A 21,928-nucleotide genomic window follows, 5' to 3' on the forward strand; every position below is an offset into this window, starting at 1 on the left:
TTAATAAAAAAAACTATATGGATTTTGGGAAAGTAGTAGTGAATTTCTAATATTTCTTTATATTTATATTTCTTTAATTGCCATCTGCATTTATGCAAATTAAAAAAAATAATCATAGATTTTTTTATATTGATTCTATACTTAAGAATAGTAGTAAGTTTTTAAAGGATGAGTTTTTTCTAGATAGATAGATGGCTGAAAGGCACTGTATGATAGATAGATAGATAGATAGATAGATAGATAGATAGATAGATAGATAGATAGATAGATAGATAGATAGATAGATAGATAGATAGATAGATAGATAGATAGATAGATAGATAGATAGATAGATAGATAAATTTAAAGTAAATAAGTAAGTAACCAAGGATTTGTAAAGAATATAATTATTTTTTACATCATGTTTTTTGATGTTGATTCTACTTTTAAACATAGTGGTGTGTTTTTAAGGATAGTGATGAGATTTTCGAAGTAAAAAAAAAGTAAGTAACCAAGAATTTGTAAAGAAAAAATTACCCTTTTTTTAAAAAAATATCATAGATTCCTGATGTTGATTCTGCTTTTAAGGATAGTAGTGTGGTTTTAAAGGGTAGTGATGATATTTTTTAAGTAAAAAAAAAAGTAAGAGATAAAAATAAAGGATAGATAACATACTCACAAGGGCAAATGATCGAACAATATTCTGTGTCCCAACTTCTTTGAAGGTGAATTACAGTTTTGTTCAAATTTCAAGCATAATTTAGAAAATGGAAATGTAGGAAGAGTAATGAATATTGGAAAGACAGGACATAAAGTCATCTTAACGCTGTAAAAATGTTTGGTAATATTTGTTGTGTTTTGTTTTATGCCCTCTTTCTTCAGATCTATTTTGACTTGTTTCTGTATTGTCTCCAATTACATTTTTAAAAATTTAATAATCCTCGTCGAGTTATCATACTTCCACTTCTCGTACATAAGAGCAATATTGCAATGAATTGAACTTTGAATTTGTAAAGAATATACTTAACCATTTTTTATCATTGATATTACTTATGTTTTTAAAGATAGTGATGTGTTTTTCTAAGTACACGTGATGTGATTTTTTTAAGGAGAAAAGGCATTTATACGACTTCTTTCTGCTGATCTGTTTTCTCTTATTTCTGTATTGTCGCCGATTACATTATTAAATGTAATAATCCTCGTAGTGTTATTGTACACCGAGTTCAGAACAATATTGCAATGAACTGAAGAAAGACTTTGTAAAGACTTCTTTTAGCATCCACTCAGCTATTCGATCATTTCTGGTTGTTTTCTTGTCATTATATTTCTGCCCTTTAATCTCTAGTCACAGCGCTTTTGTTTCTAATTCCAAGGCCAGCGATTGAATTTCTTCTGTGCTGAGCGCGGCACGAGCCGTTAATCGGCGAAAGAGATAAAAAAACAAAATTAAAATGTTAGTGCGATCTCTGAGGAAGGAAAATGTAATTTTTCTATAAACGGGACAGCCTTAAAACTCGCATCGACGTGTCCGGAAGTGCTCGGCGTTCTTTCACTTTCATTTCTTCCCTGTTAGCTCTCGGCTGTCACACTGAATCTCGGTTTATGATGGCAGCACCTAAACTTTCACTCTGCGCCGATCAGTACTGCTGTCCGGTGTGCCTGGAGGTTCTGGAAGAGCCGGTCACCATCCCGTGTGGGCACAGCTACTGCATGCACTGCATTCACGACTACTGGGACCAGTCTGACAGAGTGGGAGCCTACAACTGTCCTCAGTGCAGACGGACATTTAACGTAAGGCCGGAGCTTAATAAAAGCACCGTATTAACAGAACTGATAAAGCAACTGAAGGAGGTGTCAGCCGTCGTGAGTCCCTCCGAGAGTTACGCTGGACCTGATGATGTGTGCTGCGATTTTTGTGCAGGGAGAAAACTGAGAGCAGTGAAGACCTGCCTGACATGCATGGCCTCCTATTGTGAGAATCACCTGCAGCCACACAGAGAGCATGAAGCTCTGAAGAGACACAAACTGGAGCAGCCGACTATAAAACTGGAAGAGAAACTCTGCACGAAACATCAAAAAGTTCTGGAGATCTTCTGTCGAACTGATGAGACCTGCATCTGCCTAATGTGTGCAGTGACTGATCATAAGAGCCACAACACGGTGACAGCTGAAGAAGAGCGAGCTGTGAGACAGGTGAGGAGAGGAGTAGCAATGGGAAGGGTTAACTGGGAAAAGGAGCTGGGATTGGGACTGAAGTATGTATGTGTGTTCAGACAGGATTGACTGAAATTTCCTTTTTCTTTCTTCCTATACTGAACGTTTTCTTGTGGTCGCCATATACGTCTCAAAGTCCAGCTTTCAAATAGTCTAAGAAATAAATGGGAGAAAAGAAGTAAACTGGATGAAATGGTCAGCCACACATGTCGGACAATGTTGATTTAATTCACTGCACCCGTGTTCTTCCCATCATATTTTAGTTTTAATACTATAAGGATCTAGACGTTTGGTTAATTTCCTGACTTGAACCCAGCCCTTTATGACGCCGTGTGTGTATGTGAGTGAGTTTCTTGCTGTCCCGTGACAGAATGTCCTTCTGACCAGGGCTGATTCTTGACTTTTGACGTGAGATTGTTTAAAGTCCTACACTCCTCTCAACCATATTCCAACAGGCACACAGTACAGTACTCTCACCTCTCATTCGTGTGAATGCTTTTGTCAGACAAAGTTTCTGCTCTCTCAGCTCTCTCTAAATTATGTCCAAATCTTATTGAAGAATTTCATCACAAAGGGTTATTGACAGAAAAAATGAGTACACAGGCAATCCTAGCAGTGAGAAACAATGAAATCAAACGAATTTACGCGATCAGTTACACGGCATATTGGTTAACCCTTTAACCGCCAACTCCCTAAATATTCCCCAAGCCAGGCGAAATCTGAACAATTTTCGTTTTTTTACTTTTTTACATTTTTTTTACATTTTTTACATTTATTCAAGCAGTATTGACCAATAAATGTTGTGCAAGTTGCCAGTGTATACACGAAATCTATAAATGTAACCTGAATTCTCAGCTAAGCAAAACATCTTGATACCAAACCGTGCCCTTTTCAATGGTAGATACTGTCGAAACTGTAAGCGGCCCTTCCACGACAATAAACTTTCATCAACTGCAACTGACGGTCCTGGCATGTAGGGCAACTGAAATGCTTCAAATAAATGATCAATCAAAGGACGTAGCTTGAACAAGTGGTCGCGGTTTGGATCTTTCTTATCTGGCTCATTTCTGTTGTCATTCAAATGAAAGAATTTCAGCAGCAAAGAGAATCGGTTACGTGTCATGACAGCTGCAAAAATAGGTGTTGCATACATAGGATCTCTAGACCAGTACATCTCAATATCTGGTTTTCTGATTATTCCCATCAACATCAAAATCCCAATGAATTTTTTCATTTCGTTTTCATCAGTGTCAAACCAAGCACGAACACGGGAATGTGGAGGTAAATTGGGATTTTTCTCAATAAACTGTGCTGCATACAGATTTGTCTGATGAACAAAATGTCTGATCAAATCAGGTGACACAAACAGCTCATAAAACTGCTCAGCAGTGTAATTGTTTACATCAACAATAAAGCCACACGTTCCCTCAAACGAATGCAGAAAAGGTAGTTCACCACGGGCAGCAGCCCAGCTGAGATGCTGGGGATACACCCACTCAGCGCCGTCATCCGATGCGTCTTCATTCACAGTATCATGCAGCGCACGTTGCTGCTCATCACTGTCGCTAAAATCTTCTTCAGAACTGCTACAATCATGATCAGAACTGTCCAAAATCGCCTGCAAAGCCTCACTTGAAGTCAGTTTACGTTTCGCCATATTCACAGCTGTTACATGCGAATCACGTCACATGACCGGCCAAAACAACCACAGACTTGTCGAAATACAACGTAGTAATAATACCCACGCCAAACCGTCAGTTATACTACTTGCCAGGCATTCATATAACCACAGGCAAATGTGCCGGATAATTCCGGCAGTATGGCGTTAGCAATAAAACAACGGTGCCGGATATATCCGGCAGAGGGCGGTTAAGGGGTTAAATGCGTATCAATAGGCTATGCTGAAACAGTTGGTAGTGATGGTGTGGAAGATGGAAACATCAACTTACAATATCCTGTAGAATATCTACAACCATTAACACCGTCCAGTCTTCCACCATACAAATTACTGTTGAAAGAAGGATGTATCTAAGAAAGGTAAGGTTAGGGTTAGGGTCAGGGGATAACATTAGACACCAAAGGAGATCTTGATATGCCATTCATATTAAAATGTTTACAGTTTCCTATTAGAACAGAGTTTGCAAAGACAATTAACAAATCACAGGGACAAACATTCAAAAAAGTCGGTTTATTTATTAGAGAGAAAGAAACGAAATTCACTCACAGGCAGTTATATGTTGCGTTGTCAGGATGTACTTCCAAACACAGAATCAAAATTCAATTCGATATTGACAACAATTTAATTCCAAATATTGTTTTAACTGATGTTTTAAAGTAAAAGTTTAAAAAGTAACTGTGTATTGATTTCAAAGCCAAACAGAACGAAAATGTATAATGCAACGAATAACTCTAACGCAACATGAAACATAAGTTATTTTCAAATTATTTTGTTTTACTATTTTTTACTATGGTTAATTACTCGGTGTAATGTAAAATAGTTAGTTCTATTAGACATATCTAACAATTCCCACGAATATAACAATCTTTTTAAATTGTACCTCCGCATCCCCATACAGGAGGGGCAGAACTGCAGAGAGGCTAATGTGTAGCGCCTGTTCGGGGGTTGGAGAGCGAAGCGATAGATATATACATACATAAGTAGGTGCATAAGTGAGTGAGTAAATAATTAAATATATACATTGTGAGAGACGGCTGGCAGCTCAACTTAGATGAAACCCCCAGGACGCTAGATGGCGACTTCCCTGCAGCTTAGCGGTGCCCCAGATTCCTGCAGGACACTATGGGAGATGGAGTTCGGCTTCACAGCCCTGCTGGGTATCGTGGGTGCCGTCAGGGTACGCTGCAGGGAGACACAGGAATTTCTGTTTCCAATATAGCCCGGAAGTACTCCCAAGTCATGGGGACGGAAGGACAGAAGTACTTCCGGGCTGAAGAAAAATGTAATTCTCCATCTGACCCGGAAGTGCTGACAAGTCATGTGAACAGAAGAGGAGAAGCACTTCCGGGTCAAGAACTATATAAAGGACTAGTAGTGACCCAGCAAGAGAGCCAGAGTTGGGAGGGAGTGTGACAGAGCTGCTGGGAGGAGAGGAGGAAAATTATTGTGTTATTTTTGTCTTTGTATGGTGGCGAAGGTGTTTCAAAGCACCACTATATTTAAAGATAAGGAATAAAAGATCCTTTTGGTGCATTTACCTGGTGTATTGGGCGTTTGTCTATTGGGTTTGAGGAGCAACAGCGCCCTCTATTGTCAAAATATCTACTTTCCTTCTATGCTCTCATGTGATTTCCTATTGATTTCTTTTCCTTGGTTTCCCTGGCGCTATTCATTCCATCTTAAGATTTCAGCCAGCAGTCATTCCAGTCCCTGTCTTGTCCTCATTTTCGTCACCATCATAAACTACAATGGACTCTGCTGAACTCCCCCATCCATCTCCACTTCATTCCAATGTCTTCACTCATTGACTTCATCTACCTATCTTTCTTAAAACTCACCTCACTTTTTAAATTCTCTTACCTCCTTCTGACACTTTGTATATCTTACAATTAAAAAAATGTCCATATCCTTTTAAGTAGCCGCTAATGCCCTCGCTCTTCTACTAGCCCTAATGGTTTGAGCAATTTGTACTGCTGTATCTGGTCACTTTTTTATATGTTCCACAAGTTCTCCACAAGTTTCCTGTACTTTGACTCCTCTCCATTATTAATACATTATTAATGGACAAATCATCTGAAAATTTCTGTCGATGGCAAGCACTGGTATTGTGCTGGCAGTCTGTTGTGAAGAGGATAGACAGGAAGGGAGACAGGACAGTTTCCTGAGGTTCTCCAGTATTATACCCCACCATTTCTGAAACACAGTCCTTCAGCCTCACAAACTGCTGTCTGTTAGTCAGGTAGTCCATGATCCGGGAGACAGTAGGGGCTTTAAGATTCAAAGCCTTGAGCTTTTCCCCAGTCCATGAGACATTATCCTGAGTGTAGTGCTGGCTTTGTCCAAGTGGAAGTAGACACAACACCTTTATGTGTCTGATAGGCAAACTGCAGAGGATTCAGATGTTCTGAAACCAGGGGCCATAGCTTTCTTAGGACCAGATCCTCAAAGGTCTTCATGATGTATGAAGTAAGGAGACTGAAGTCATTGAGATCACTGGAATGCTCTTTCTTTGGCAATGGGATTACACAGGCTGTTTTCCACAGCTATTGAACATTCTTCAAATTCAGGGAAAGGGAGAACAGGTGCTGAAGGACCCACAGAGCTGGCCGGCACATGTTTTCAGCACCCTGGGGCTGATTCCATCTGGCTCTTAAGTCTTGTTTATGCAGAGTCTTCCCAGCTCTCTCCTTGCTTGACCAGCAGAGACACACAGTCCAGGGAGTGAAAGGGGGGCTGGAGACCACAGGTGTGATGTCATTTTAGGGGAAAGTTATGCAGGGTGCAGATGGCAGTTGGGATTCAGCTTGCATACTAGAGGCTAGTAGTGTTGGGGGAGGGCTGGACCTGATGAAGAACTGATTCAGTCCTTTAGCTCTGGTCTTGTGCCCTTCCTCTGCAGGTTTTACAGCCTCCTTATAGCCAGTGACAGTCCTCATCCCATTTCAAACTTCCTTCATGTTGGTTTGTTGTAACTTGTGCTCAAGTTTATCTCTGCACAGAACCTTTTCTTCAGTTCTGAGTGGATCCTTATCTCCAGAACTGAAGGCTCTCTTCTTCATATTCTGTAGAGCTTTGAGCTATTTTGTGATCCATTGGTTTTTGTTAGGAAAACAGCACATTTTCTTTTTATGGCCATGTTGTCTGTGTTATCCACACAAAACTTGATGTAGTCTGGGATACAGCAGTTGAGACCCTCCTAGCCATGTGACTCACAGAGCATATCTCAGTCAGTATTTTCAAAGGCATCCTTCAGAGCCTCCTCAGCCTCCATTGTCCATTTCTGCACGGTCCAGGTAGTGGCTGACAGATGCTGGACAATGGGTTTAACTGCAGGTAAACAAAAAACTGTAAAACCAAACTCTTTTCCACTCACTTTCTCCTTTGACTTTCTTTACTGTAACTCTAAATTGATGGATAGAACATTTATTTGTCCCCAGAAGGTGATTTGTTTTTTTACAGAGGCTTTTTAAATAAATATATACATATACTAGCAAAATACCCGCGCGTCGCAGCGGTGAAGTACTGCTTTAAAATGTTAAATAATAAACTGAGGGAAAATGTACCAATAATTATTTGTTAAGGATCTCTTTGGATACCACGTTGTCAGTTCGCCCCTCCGGTTGTAATATGACCAAGCTGTGCGCTGAGCTTACTCTTGAGCATGCAACGTATAGCTGGCCATGTGAAAAGCAATCTTGCCTCAAATCAATGCCAACCTTTTGTAGGGTCTGTCCCTGCGACTTATTAATTGTCATTGCGAAGCAGAGCCTTACTGGAAATTGGAGGCATTTGAATTGAAATGGGAGATCAGAGAGTATAACGGGGATGCGAGAAATAAAAACTCTCTCCCCTGAGCCACCGCCAGTAAAAATAGTTGCCTCAATTAGGTTCTTTTGCAGGCACGTGACCTGAAGTCTTCTGCCATTACAAAGTTTCAGTGGCTGTAAGTTTTGCAGTAACATTATTGGTGCCCCAACCTTCAAAATTAGATTATGCTCAGGAGTGCCTGGAGGATTCAGAGTGTGGACCGAGCTGCAGGCTATGGACGTATATACGAGTATGTACGTAAGTAGGATTCAGTTAGCGTTGGGAACCCGCTTACCAAATTTCTTGAAGATGGGCCCATTAAATAACAAAGACTGTTGGAAAGTTCAATATGGCGGCTGACAGTGGTGTCATACCACCGAAATAAGTACGTACATCAGTTTCGGTTAGCGCTGGAAAGCCGCCTACCAAATTTTGTGACGATGGGGCCATAAATAAGAAAGTTTAACATGGCAGACGTTGTCGACCGTTATGACCGTTATGTGTAGAATTTCGAAATGCAACCTGCTTAACTTTTGTAAGTAAGCTGTAAGGAATGAGCCTGCGAAATTTCAGCCTTCTACCTACACGGGAAGTTGGAGAGTTAGTGATGAGTGAGTCAGTGAGGGCTTTGCCTTTTATTAGTATAGATGTATATGTATATATGTGTGTGTGTGTTTGTGTGTGTACATATAAATATACTATATAGATATATATAGTTATATATATATAGTTATATAATATGTGTGTATGTGTATATATAGTGTATATTATATATATATATATATATATATATATATATATATATATAGCTGTACCCAGCCACGCGTTGCTGTGGCTCAGTCTGGTTAAATGGAAAAGAAAGAAAAGAGAAAGCGCACGTTTCTAATATGCTTCATTTCACAATGCTTGTGGGTATACAATATTTTTTGTTGTTCCATTGTCTGTGCAGAATGTTAGACTGAATAATATTGTTAAGTTCGTAGACGTCTTTGTTTTTGGCCGCAAGAATAGCTCATTCATTCAGCCAATCGTGATTCTTATAATTGGTTTGAATATTGGGAAATACTTTTTCAACCAATTCTTCTTTTGACGTCACTAAATTGCAGAAGTTATGAGGCAATAAAATTCGTCCTGAGGTCAGATCAACCGGCACCTTTCCGTTCCTAATTTCCAGATTTCTTCAACCCCATTATTGACAGTTTGCATTATTTGATCGTAAATGCCTTTTTGCTGAAGCGTTAGCTTAGGAATATTTGATTGCACATACGACAAAAGATCACCCGTGTTGTAATTTTGTTCACGACGCAATTCTACATCGAACGAAGCAGCAGCAGATCGATTTGGTGATGGCATTCCCAATTGATTGAGAACTTTGTTCGCGATTTCTAAACACAAATCTTCAATCAACACTTAGTTGTAGATGTCTGCTGTGAAATCCATGTTTATATTTGAATTTTACTTGCGTATTCGACGGAAAATATCTTCAGCCATGTAGGCCTACGATTTATATTTCTCCCATAACTGTGTTGGAGATGAAGGAGAGCAGGCGGTCAATATGATTGCAAACAATGCACGCATTTGATTTGGATGTGACGTGTTGCACGCGTCATTAATGTATACATCCCAGTGTCGGTCGTTCTCCAATAAATTCAGAGCTTGACATGTACTTCAGAAAGTGGCATGTGTAACGCCGTTGACAATTCTCAATTGCTGGAAAGACGTTGGACCGGGCACATTTACCAACAGCATGTGAACAAAGAAGCATTCATCTTGATTGGGATGCATGGTGTACAGTCTGCCTATCGTAGTTTCTTTGAATATGCCAGGTTGTCCGTTAACTCACTCTCCTCGTTTGCGTTGTTCAAATGATTTTCTACTCGCATTCCATGTGTAATACGTAGGCACTTCCGAATACAGCAGTGTTTTAGCAAACACGTCATTTTGACATAACGTAAAGAAAGCAGTTAACGTTGTAGCCGGTGGATTCAGGGCTATTTGTTGCACATTTGCAGCTGTGAAATAAACGCGTTGTCCATTTTCTACATGTACTGCTAAGTGAACAACATCTGGACTTCGTTCATGTATGGGAAATGAAAGACTTCGCCATACAGCTTCATTGCTACTTATGTATCTTCCAGCCTAATACTGTGCGATTTCATCGATATATATGACCGTATTCCTATCACTTCTTTCTGGTTGCACGCCAAAAATTGCCATGTCGCTGCCTTTATTCACGTACTTACAATTGTATTTGATCGAAACTTTGAAACAGAATCGTAAAATATTTAGTATGGCGTGTGTTGCTTTTCCGTCCAACAGATGGCGCTGTGTTTTAAAAAAAAAGCATGTTCTTACCAGTCACAGGTGTGACATCTATATAATATGTATATAAAAACACGCGCGTATTCGAATACAATGTTGTGTCAAAATGTCAAAGCAATCGGTGAAAAACTTTTGGAGATTTAAGGTTTTGAACAAACGAACATTTACATTTTTATTTATATAGATGTATGTGTATATATGTATATAGTTTTACTGTCAAATAATGCAAAGAGTACGCGACACGTGTTTCGCCCTAATTCTGGGATCATCAGGTGTACACACTCAATGCATCCCTTCTCGGGAATCGAACCTCGAACGTCAGCGCCAGAGGCGAAGCCCCTAACACTGCACTACGGCGTGTGGTTCGTTTATTTGTCAGCATGTAGATCGGGGTAATTATATTCATGGCATTCATAGTCTGAATCACAATCTGATTGTATGGGTGGTTACCTGCCAGGTAACGCTTGTGGTTGGTCAGCAAGTCGGCTAACATCCGCCACGGTGCCCACTTTTCAGTTGCGAGAAGCAGATCATAGAATGGTTGAAATAGTTTTACTGTCAAATAATGCAAAGAGTACGCGACACGTGTTTCGCCCTAATTCTGGGCTCATCAGGCGTACACACTCACTGCAACCACAAGCGTTACCTGGCAGGTAACCACCCATACAATCAGATTGTGATTCAGACTACGAATGCCATGAATATATGTATATATATGGTTTTGGCAGCCAAGCGCTTTTTTTTCAACCTAGAAGACATCTCTTGAGATCCGTTTAATCGCCTCGTTGATTGCATGTCTTCCAAGGTACTTTCGATACCCATTTCCTGCACAGAGTCATCTTCCCTTTTATGAGTGACTGTGTCAGTGGCCGTACTTCATACAGGTCTTTGAACGCACTGAATACTTGTAACTGGTTTCGCCTGTCAGCTTCTTTTGACAGGGAATGGAAGCAATTGTCGAGTAACAAATTATTTGTAAGTGATTTCGCATTGAAGAAATAGTAAAAACTTGATCACTTGGGTCAATACCTAGAGAAATACACACAGCAAATGCAATTGAGAATACACCAGAATCTGTATGATTTAATTGTTGCTGTGTGTCTTCATAAACTATGGGAGGTTTGTAAGGAAACAAAGCATGCTGATCTACTCCCGTTTCATCTTACAGTACTCTACGACTGGGAACTGATCTGATGTTCATACTAACCTGGCTTATGGCTCCGGGGCGATCACGCCTGAAATTACCAAGCGTTACTGTTTATGGCTGTGTATTGGAACATCCAAATCCTGCTTCCTCCTCCAGCTGCTGCGCTTTCTGCTGCTTGCTATCGCCGCTCACCTACGCTACCACACCCGCCTGTCCTACCGGCTGCGTTGTGCTGTGCTGCTTCTACACTGCTATCGGTTAAGTATCACTCACTATTTTAGCACTTTGAGTACTGAGAAAAGCGCTATATAAATGAAATGAATTATTATTATTTATTATTAAACACTAAAGTACAAAAACGAAGTAGAAAGTAACACTAAACCGCAACACCGCCGGGAACACCGGCACACCGCGTCTACTAAACACTAAGAAACACTAAAGGAACAAATACTAATCAGTAAGTACCGCGTCTACTAAACAGTAAATCAGTAAAGGAGAAAGGACTAACCGCTTCAACTGCGGAGCTCAGCTCGGAGCGAAATGAAGTGAATGAAATCAGGTGAATGGGAGGGGAGATGATCACGTGACTCCCCCACCTGCCTTAACTCTTCATCCCTCCACAAACATAGTCTCTCAGATCCCAACTCTCCTTTCGCACACCGCGTCTACTAAACACTAAGAAACACTAAGTAGAAAAAATACTATTCGGTAAGCACCGCGTCTACTAAACAGTAAAGGAGAAAGGACTAAACACTATGGAAAAAGAACGGCATGACCGCATCAGTTGCGGAGCTCAGCTCGGAGTGAAATGAAGTGAATGGAATGAGGTGATTGGGAGGGGAGATGATCACGTGACTCCAACACCCGCCTTAACTCTCCGTCCCTCCACAAACACACAAACACAGCCACACGGATCCCAAATCTCCTTTATTGATATAGATGAGAAGGATGTCATTTCCCACATTAAAGGAACACAGTCTCCTACGGAAGAAGTGTCTGCTCTGCCCTTCTTCTCCAGTTCGTCTCTGTTATGAGACCAGTCCAACTGTTATTAATTTTGGACCCTCAAGTACTTGTAGGAGTGGACCACCTCTACATCCACTCAATGAATAGTGTCTGGACACAGAGGCTCTTTGGTGTGGTGAAAGTTATAAGTTTTATTGATGTTAAGATGCAGACAATTCTCTTTGCATCAAGAAACACACTTCTCCAGCGGACTCCTCTCCTCTATCTCATCCACATATTACTACACACCATAAGTGCAGAATCATCTGAGATGAAACTGAGATGCACTGAGTGAAGAGAAAAGCAGACAGGACTGTTCCTTGTGGTGTTCCAGTGTTGCTCACACAGTCCTTGAGTCTCACAGACTGTGACCTGACAGACAGTCCATTATCGAGGACCCAGTAGGCTCATCCACCTGCATATCTCTGAGCTTACCGCTTAACAGGGGTGACTGTATGGTATTGAAGGCCCTGGAGAAATCAAAAAACAGAATCCTCCAGCTTTGTCCTGGTGAGAATAAGCCTTGTGGAACAAATACTGTAATTTTATGCTCCACTCCAGTCTTTGTCCGATTGGAAAACTGCAGTGGGTCAAGGTGGTCTGCCATAAGACAACTCATAATGTCCAGGACGAGTCCCTCAAAGGTCTTCATGATGTGAGAAGTGCTACTGACCTGGCAGTCTGGCATTGCAGTCATTAGGTGAAGAGGTGCCTGCCGTCTTTGAAACAGGAACAGTGCAGGATGTTTTCACAGCAGTGACATTTTCTGGAGCCTTAGGGACAAACTGAACATGTGACCGAGGATACCGTAAAGTTGGTCAGCACAGGCCTTAAGAACTCAAGGACTAAATTCATCAGGTCCCACAGCTTTTCCTGTGTGTAGCTTCCTCAGTTGTCTCCTTACTTGGCCTTCAATTATGGACAGCCCACACAAATTATTATTATTTATTATGATACATTTTATTTATGTACCCCCTTGCCATGCTCAAGGATGGTCACTGATGGTCAAAGGTGGACTTAGAACATCAGAACAAAACCAAGATGAGAACAGGCCATTGAGCCCAACAAAGCTCGCCAGTCCTATCCACTTATTTCTTCCTAAAAAACATCAAGTCAAATTTTGAAAGTCCCTGAAGTCTTGTTGTCTACCACACTACTTGGTCTCTTATTCCAAGTGTCTATCGTTCTATGTGTAAAGAAAAACTTCCTAATGTTTGTGCGAAATTTACCCTTAGCTTCCAACTGTGTCCCCATGTTCTTGATGAACTCATTTTAAAATAACAGTCTTGATCCACTGGACTAATTCCCTTAATAAACATAACTTGTCACTAGCCATTCCAGTTGACGGGGTAGGAGTTATGGATGTAGCAGGGATGGTATGAGGAGACTGGCCATTGGAAGAAGGTAGCAGTGGGGGGGAAATTTATTAAAGAATTGGTGTTAGCTTTGTCCACATCCCCTTCTAGCACCTGAGCCCTGGATTTTTTTAAGTCCAGTAATTAGGCCAAGTCCATTCTAGATATTGTTTATGTTCTTCTGAATGAGTTTGTTTTCTGTTTTAGCTTTGTATGCTGCCTTTCCTTCACTCAGCTTTTTCTTTAGCACACGCTGTACGTCCTTCAGAGCCTCTATGTCACTGAATTTAATTACTCTCCTTTTTCTCATTCAGTAGACCTTTTAGCTTCTTAGTAATCCGGGGCTTTTTGTTTGTAAATTAACGCACTGTCTTTGTGGGTACCACTGTGTTGACACAGAAGTTAATATAGTCTGTGATGAAGTGACAGAGTCCCTCAAAATTGTCCCCATGTGACTCACACATCATTTCCCAGTCTGTCATTTGGAAGCAGTCATTCAGAGTCATATTAGCCTCCAGACTCCACTTCCTGGCTATTCTGGTGGTAACAGGTTGCCATCTAATATCAGGCTTATAGCTGAGAATACAATGAATCAAGTTGTGGTCAGATTTGCCTAAAGGAGCCAGTAGATTACACTTAAAGGTATCTTTAACATTTGAATACAGCAGATCCAACTTGTTATTTTCTCAATTGGAACCAGTCACAATCTGATAGAAAGTTGTCATTGTTTCTTCCGAAGTCACACGGTTGAAATCCACACGCATTATATCTACAGGGTCGGATTGAGTAATCATTAAAGTATTGGTAACAGAATGAATCATTTCCATTGCTAGCTCCCTGTTTGTGGAGAATATCAATATTTAATTTTACATTTAATTTACATTCCTGGACAAATAACTTGGACAAATTCCGACAGCCAGAATTTCAATGTCTGGATTACAAACTGTAGTTTTAGATAGATAGATAGATAGATAGATAGATAGATAGATAGATAGATAGATAGATAGATAGATAGATAGATAGATAGATAGATAGATAGATACTTTATTAATCCCAAGGGGAAATTCACATTAACTTTTACAATTTTAAAATTTCATACAATTTTAATTATAGTATCCTCCCTTTTACAACATTCCTCATTCACATAGATGACCAGTCCCCTTCCTGTCTTTTTTTCACACCGCACTGGGTCTTGATCTGCTTAAATAAGATGATATCTGTCCAGCACTAAAACAGCATCAGGTATATCAGGTTTAAGTTGAAAACACTACAGTACTTGTATGCTCCATGGCCCTCTATAAGTGTAGAAAGTTCATCCATCTTATTTGACAGCGATTGAACATTTCCCGTTACAATGGATGGTAGACCATTTCTGAAACCTTTTCATCAGTGAGAAATACAGAGCTCAAGTTGAAGTCTGCTGCTTGTGCAGCACCTACAAGTTATTACCTGATAAATAACTGACCCGTCATTAAGGCCCTCACCCTGATGGTCTGTTTCTACTTTAACTCTTCTTTTCCAGACATACCCAATCCTCCCTCCAGTCCACTCTCTCAGGTCTCTCGCACGTTTGGCTCCAGGATGCTCAGCTCTTGTCCACTTGCTCCGTCGGCCTTCCTCCTTATCCTTATCTTGTTTTCTTTCTAATAATTCCATTGGGCTGCTTTTTTAAATTTCTACCCACTCAAACCTTTCTTCTGCATTGTGTGTCCTCACAGAACCTACTGGAAGAGAGAATGGCTGAATTGAAAAAGAAAATTGAGGAGAAAGAGAAGAAACTGATGGAGGTGATGGAGACCATCGATAGGATTCAGGTGAATGACGTCCTGTAAAGACATCACAACTGGAACTGAATGAGAAGTTGAGAACCTGATTAGGGTCAAAGTGTTGGGAAATGGGGACCATAATAATAAATTATATTTATATAGCGCTTTTCTCAGTACTCAAAGCGTTATCCACACAGGGAGAAACCAGGAAGCGAACCCACAGTCTTCCACAGTCTCCTTACTGCAAAGCAGCAGCACTACCACTGTGCCACCTATGAGGACAATGATGAAATGTTGAAAATAATACTTTAAGTAAAGATATCAATACTTAAATGAGAATCATAAACACTTTGATCAATTTTAATGAACAAAGTTCATCTATTTTCCTTTCTGGTAGCTAAGGTTGAACACATTGACTGCCTCTTTCTTCTTTGCTAGTTTGAGATTCCATTGTTCTAAAACGCATGACTGGACTTCTTTTCTGTCTTTTTTCCTATCAGAGGACTTCAGAAAGAGAAGTGCGGGAACATGAAGAAACCTTCAACTCTGTACTTCAGGCCATTGAGAGGCTGAGGACAGAAGTCACTGAGGTCATTAAAGATTACGAGAGGAGGAAAGTGACAAAGGCCAAAGAGGTCATGGAGCAACTGGAGCAGGAGGTGAAGGAGCTCAAGTGGAGAGAGGCTAATCTGGCTGAGCTGGCTGAGCTTTCACAGATTGATGACCACATCCATGTCCTAAAGGTGAATGACACCAGCAGGCCTTTGTGGCACTCGCAAGTCATTGTCTCACATGTCATGTCCTCTTTTTGTGTAGAAGTTGCCATCTCTCCCTTTCCCTATTGGAAACGAAGACACAACAGATGTCGGCATCAGTGGAGATTTGCTTCCCGAGACTCTGAGGATGAGTCTGTCCGAACTGGAAAAGAGTCTACGGGAGTTGAGCAGCTGGGAGTTTGTGAAGGCCAGTGAGGCGGGTGAGTTGTGTGATCCTCCAAGCTGCACTCCTTGTCCCAAGTGCTGCAGGCTCACATTCTTTTTGTCTTCTTCTTCGTTTTCTCTCCTTTGCAGGCCACATTTTGCAGAATCTGAGGACCAAAAATGGACTTTTAAAATGTAAGTCTAGGGATGCTTATGTTGAACTTGAGTAAACAAGATGGAAAGTTTTTATAATTTACTAGCTGTGGCAGCCCGTACTGTAAAAAGCCTGGACTCCTAGAAATCATTGATTCTGGCACTTCAATCAATCAATCGCATCGGTTGTGCGTTAGCGGTTAAGCGAGGTTCTCTTTTCTCTGCGGTTTTGTTTTGCTGACCTGCTCACCTCCATTGTCTACCAGTGGCTAAGTGAGTTTCACTCTCCTTGGCAGTTTTGTTTTACCGATGTGCTTGCCTCGCTTGTGTATTAGCAGCTAAGCAAGTTTCTTTCTTTCCTTGGTGGTTTCACTTTGGCGACAGAGTCGCTTTCTTTGAGCTTCATGCTGTCGCCTTGCACTTCCGGGCCAGAGAGACAAACACACACACTTCCACGTGTAGATGTTTATATTTATGATTTACTATGTGCTTAGTGGAATAACAGTGTCTTGTAGAAAATATATGCTCAAAATGCACTAGGGATTGAGCAACTGCTTTTCTTGTAGCCTTGTCTAGAGTTCACCAGGCCGCACTGTTACACACTAACCGTGTTATGTGGTCTGATGGGATCAGCTTAAATCCAACCTCACATTGCGCAGAGCAGAAGAAGCAGGAAAGAAATGAGATGTATCTGAGTGGAGACAGGAGGATAACCATCTCAGAAAGAAGCAGAAGAGTTTCTATCGCCTCAGTAGTCCGAGTGGCCACTTGGCTAAAGTAATAAACTATAATCCACAATCGTCACCACTTCAACTGCTGGTGTTCATATTGTGCAAATCTGAAAGAATTCTACAAAATATTTACCACCTCCAGATGGTTCCTGATCTCATCTCCATTTTGCCTTCCTTTATGGTTCCTTAACGTTTGACTTATTGTGTATACTCGCATATAAGTCCAGTCTTGAAACCCAAAAAATCGATCATAAAATCAGACCCCGACTTATACACCCGTTCAAAAATTTAAAAGAAAGAAAACAACTAAGTGACTGGCTACCTAACTAACTAACTAACTAACTAACTAACTAACTAACTAACTAACTAACTAACTAACTAACTAACTAACTAACTAACTAAACAGATTTATTCTCCTCAGGTATTTCTAACATGTCTCTTAAACTTAAACTTGTAAGTCCTTGAATTTTCAAAAGTTCTCACCATATTCAGGCCGAGCCTCGTCATCAGGTCAATTAAATTGTCAAAAAACAATCTGCATCTGATAAAGTAAATTATAAAGACTCTTGATTGAAATCAAATCGAACGCCAGTCTTAATCTTGTTGTGCTTCTTGTTCTTCTTTCAGCTGCTCCCATTTAGGGGTTGCCACAGCAGATCATCCTTCTCTATCTATCCCTGTCTTTTATGTCATTTTCTGCCACACCAACTCCCTTCATGTCCCCCTCACCACATCCATAAACCTCGTCTTTGGCCTTCCTCTTTATCTCTTACCTGGCGCTCCCATCCTCAACATTCTTTTCCTGATGTACCCCTCCTCTCTCCCCTGCATCTAGCCCCTCTTACTTATACTCTGAGTGAAAATCGTAGAATTGTCAGCATTGCCACTTCCAGGTCTGTCTCCTGCCTTGTAGCTGGGAGTAGCAGAAAAGTATGTGAGGGTACTAGAGGATAATAATAATCTGTCTAAGTGAATTAACATGGAACGGGGCTCCGTACTACTGAAATAATTAAATTGTACGAGTTACTAATTCATTCAAACTGATTTTTTTTTTTTTTGGCTTGACACCTGTGGGGCTCTGTACAACGTCTTTCTACTAAACAGTACCTTTTCTTTTAGGAAATAACCACAATGTTATTAGTAGTTTAGTTAACAGATTAAGCTAATTGAAATGAACAACAGCATAAAACCTTGAACAATTGAACGTTTTATTAATTAAAATGCAATTTTATTATGATTACTAGACACAAAAACAGGTAATAGAATGCATTTTAAAAATGTTTGCTGTCTCTTGCCCTACGTGTTCCTTCAGCACCTTTCCTGAGTACCCTCGTGTGTCTCTTCTGTGGGCCTCCGCTTGTCCAGCGTGTTCCCAGGAGGCCTGATTCTCAGATTCTCTCCTTTTGAAGCACCTTACTTGCTCTCCTGTTCACTTTTATACTTTAATACCCTCCACACCTCCTCACCACTTCTCTTGTCCAGATCTCCATGACAGGATGCCCAGATTCATTGATCCTCTTGTGTAGAGGACTGTTGACATTGTGGTCCCCAGCACAGCATATGAAATCTCAACTAGCAATGGGGGTCTATTGGAGAGCCTGATCTCGTCCCATTCACATAATCTCCCCAAGGGAACAAATAATGTTTGTTCATTTGTTCTATCTATCTATCTATCTATCTATCTATCTATCTATCTATCTATCTATCTATCTATCTATCTATCTATCTATCTATCTATCTATCTATCTATCTATCTATCTATCTGTCTATCTGTCTATCTGTCTATCTCTGTCTATTATATAGTCCCTTTCTATCTGTCTATCTCTCTCTATTATATAGTGCCTTTCTATCTGTCTATCTCTCTCTATTATATAGTCCCTTTCTATCTGTCTATCTCTCTCTATTATATAGTGCCTTTCTATCTGTCTATCTCTCTCTATTATATAGTCCCTTTCTATCTGTCTATCTCTCTCTATTATATAGTGCCTTTCTATCTGTCTATCTCTGTCTATTATATAGTCCCTTTCTATCTGTCTATCTCTCTCTAATATATAGTGCCTTTCTATCTGTCTATCTCTGTCTATTATATAGTCCCTTTCTATCTGTCTATCTCTCTCTATTATATAGTGCCTTTCTATCTGTCTATCTCTCTCTATTATATAGTGCCTTTCTATCTGTCTATCTCTCTCTATTATATAGTGCCTTTCTATCTGTCTATCTCTCTCTATTATATAGTGCCTTTCTATCTGTCTATCTCTCTCTATTATATAGTCCCTTTCTATCTGTCTATCTCTCTCTATTATATAGTGCCTTTCTATCTGTCTATCTCTGTCTATTATATAGTCCCTTTCTATCTGTCTATCTCTCTCTATTATATAGTGCCTTTCTATCTGTCTATCTCTCTATATTATATAGACCCTTTCTATCTGTCTATCTCTCTCTATTATATAGTGCCTTATTATCTGTCTATCTCTATTATATAGTCCCTTTCTATCTGTCTGTCTCTCTCTATTATATGAAAAGCCTTCTGTCTTCATTCTCCTCAATATCATCCTTCCTCCTCCCTTCCATCTTCATTCTTCTTTCTTTTCCTCTTTCTACTGTTTCTGTCTTCCTCTGTGGTTAACTGTTATACTCCTGATCCTTTTCCCATTTTAGTCCTCACTTTCCTGTCTTATGCTTTCACTCTCACACCTCCTTCTACTCCTCGACCCTTCAGGTTCAAGTCCCGTGTGTCTCCATGTCAGCAGATTTCTTCACTTGTTTTCTTTTCTGTCCACTCAGACTGCTGTCAGCCCACCCTGGACTCCAACTCAGCACACAGATGCCTCCGCCTGTCTGAAGGGAACAGCAAGGTGACACGTCAGGACACCATGAGCTCGTATCCTGCTCATCCAGACAGATTTGATTTTTTCGTCCAAGTTCTGGGCAGAGAGGCTCTGAGTGGAAGTCGCTGCTACTGGGAGGTTGAATGGAGTGGAAGAGGAGTAGGCATTGGAGTGACGTATGGTGGCATAAAAAGGAAAGGAGACAGTCAGGAGTGTCACCTTGGGCGTAATGACAGGTCCTGGAATTTGTTCTGTTGTCATTCCAGTTACTCTGTGTGGCACAATAACTTGAAGACTAAAATCAGAGCTCCCTCCGCTCAGAGAATAGGTGTGTATCTGGACTGGCCTGCGGGCTCCCTGTCATTTTATCGTATCTCGGACACAATGACGCTCCTGCACAGGTTCAGCGCCTCCTTCAGTGAGCCTCTCTATCTGGGGTTTGTGGTCAGACCAAACTCCGGTGTGACAGTCTGTCCTCTGAGCTCACCTGACTAGGGACGGGCCGGGGTGGTCTGCAGGTGACTTCATGTCTACTCTCACACAGGCTCTCTTGTTATTTAACTGTAAGGAAAAAAATCTGTGGACCTTCACAATATTGAATATTAGCTTGGGGGCTTATGTTAAGTACACTTAATTACCACATAGTGGCGCTGTGTATAAATTTAAATCTAAAGTCAGCCTCAAGTAGAATAGAAAGCAAACGTGAGCACACACATGACATGAAAGTCAAGTCCCCCCTAACCCCGAATATGAAATATGAATTTGGTTTGAATGAGATGGGAATATTAAAGAGCGAGTCAGAACTGACAAGTGAACTCATTTTAATCCACTCTAATGGCAAACGGGTTAGCACTGTGGCCTCAAAGCTCCCAGTGACCCTCTTCAAATCCCAGGTTTGTCCCCGTGCCGTATTCCATGTTCTCCCAGTATAGGTACAGATTTTTTCCTTCAGTTCTCCCTTGAGATCTCAGAATCCTTCAGTTTTGTTAACTTGATGTTGTCATGAATTTATTTTCAATAAATGTTCTGAAGTTGCTCTGCAAATGGTTTAGTGTATATATGAAATATGAATGGGCGGCATGGTGGCGCAGTGGTAGCAGGGGCAGGGCACCAGCCCACCACAGTATCTGATCATTAATAATATAATATTTGATATGTTCAGATCCACAGGTGGGCGGCACGGTGGCACTGTGGTAGCACTGCTGCCTCGCAGTTAGGAGACCCGGGTTCGCTTCCTGGGTCCTCCCTGCGTGGAGTTTGCGTGTTCTCCCCGTGTCTGCGTGGGTTTCCTCCCACAGTCCAAAGACATGCAGGTTAGGTGCATTGGCGATCCTAAATTGTCCTGGGTGTGTGTGTGTCCTGCGGTGGGCTGGTGCCCTACCCAGGGTGTGTTTCCTGCCTTGCGCCCTGTGTTGGCTGGGATTGCCTCCAGCAGACCCCCGTGACCCTGTAGTTAGGATATAGTGGGTTGGATAATGGATGGATGGATGAAATAAGAATGGTGTGTAAGTTTTAATTGACTTGTTGTTACACTGTGATGATTAAAGAGCATTAATGTTCAAATAAAAATGAAGGGAACACTTTTTGGGCATTAATGCTCTTTAATCATCACAGTGTGACAGCAAGTCAATTAACCCTTACACACCATTCTTATTTCATTCCTTCACAATTTTGACCCGAACCAAGAATTCCCTCATAATAAGTACAGTAATCCCTCCTCCATCGCGGGGGTTGTGTTCCAGAACCCCCGCGAAATAAGAAAATCCGCGAAGTAGAAACCATATGTTTATACGGTTCTTTTTATATATTTTAAGCCCTTATAAACTCTCCCACACTCTTATAAACATTTCACGCACAGTTATACAGCATAAACCCTTTGTATTCTCTTAGATATTAGGTAAGATTCGTTGAAATTATGTATGTAAACACAGTTTATATACAGTAAAACCTAAACATTATTTTAAAGATATCGAGCATCTCCGATATCACATATGTTACAGCCATTACAACAGACAGGCCACCA

General features: G+C 40.8%; 1 protein-coding gene across 1 annotated transcript; it reads left to right on the forward strand.

Annotated features, from left to right (window-relative positions):
• Positions 1-1,543: 1,543 nt before the first annotated feature.
• Positions 1,544-21,006, forward strand: LOC114667303 (tripartite motif-containing protein 16-like). Its single transcript, XM_028822563.2, has 6 exons — positions 1,544-2,172; positions 15,226-15,321; positions 15,774-16,016; positions 16,090-16,249; positions 16,344-16,388; positions 19,862-21,006. Exons 1-6 carry the CDS (start codon positions 1,582-1,584, stop codon positions 20,398-20,400), a joined length of 1,674 nt encoding a protein of 557 aa, XP_028678396.2. The 5' UTR covers positions 1,544-1,581; the 3' UTR covers positions 20,401-21,006.
• The last annotated feature ends 922 nt before the right edge of the window (positions 21,007-21,928 follow it).

This window comes from Erpetoichthys calabaricus, chromosome 1, assembly GCF_900747795.2.
Source record: "Erpetoichthys calabaricus chromosome 1, fErpCal1.3, whole genome shotgun sequence".
NCBI lineage: Eukaryota > Metazoa > Chordata > Cladistia > Polypteriformes > Polypteridae > Erpetoichthys > Erpetoichthys calabaricus.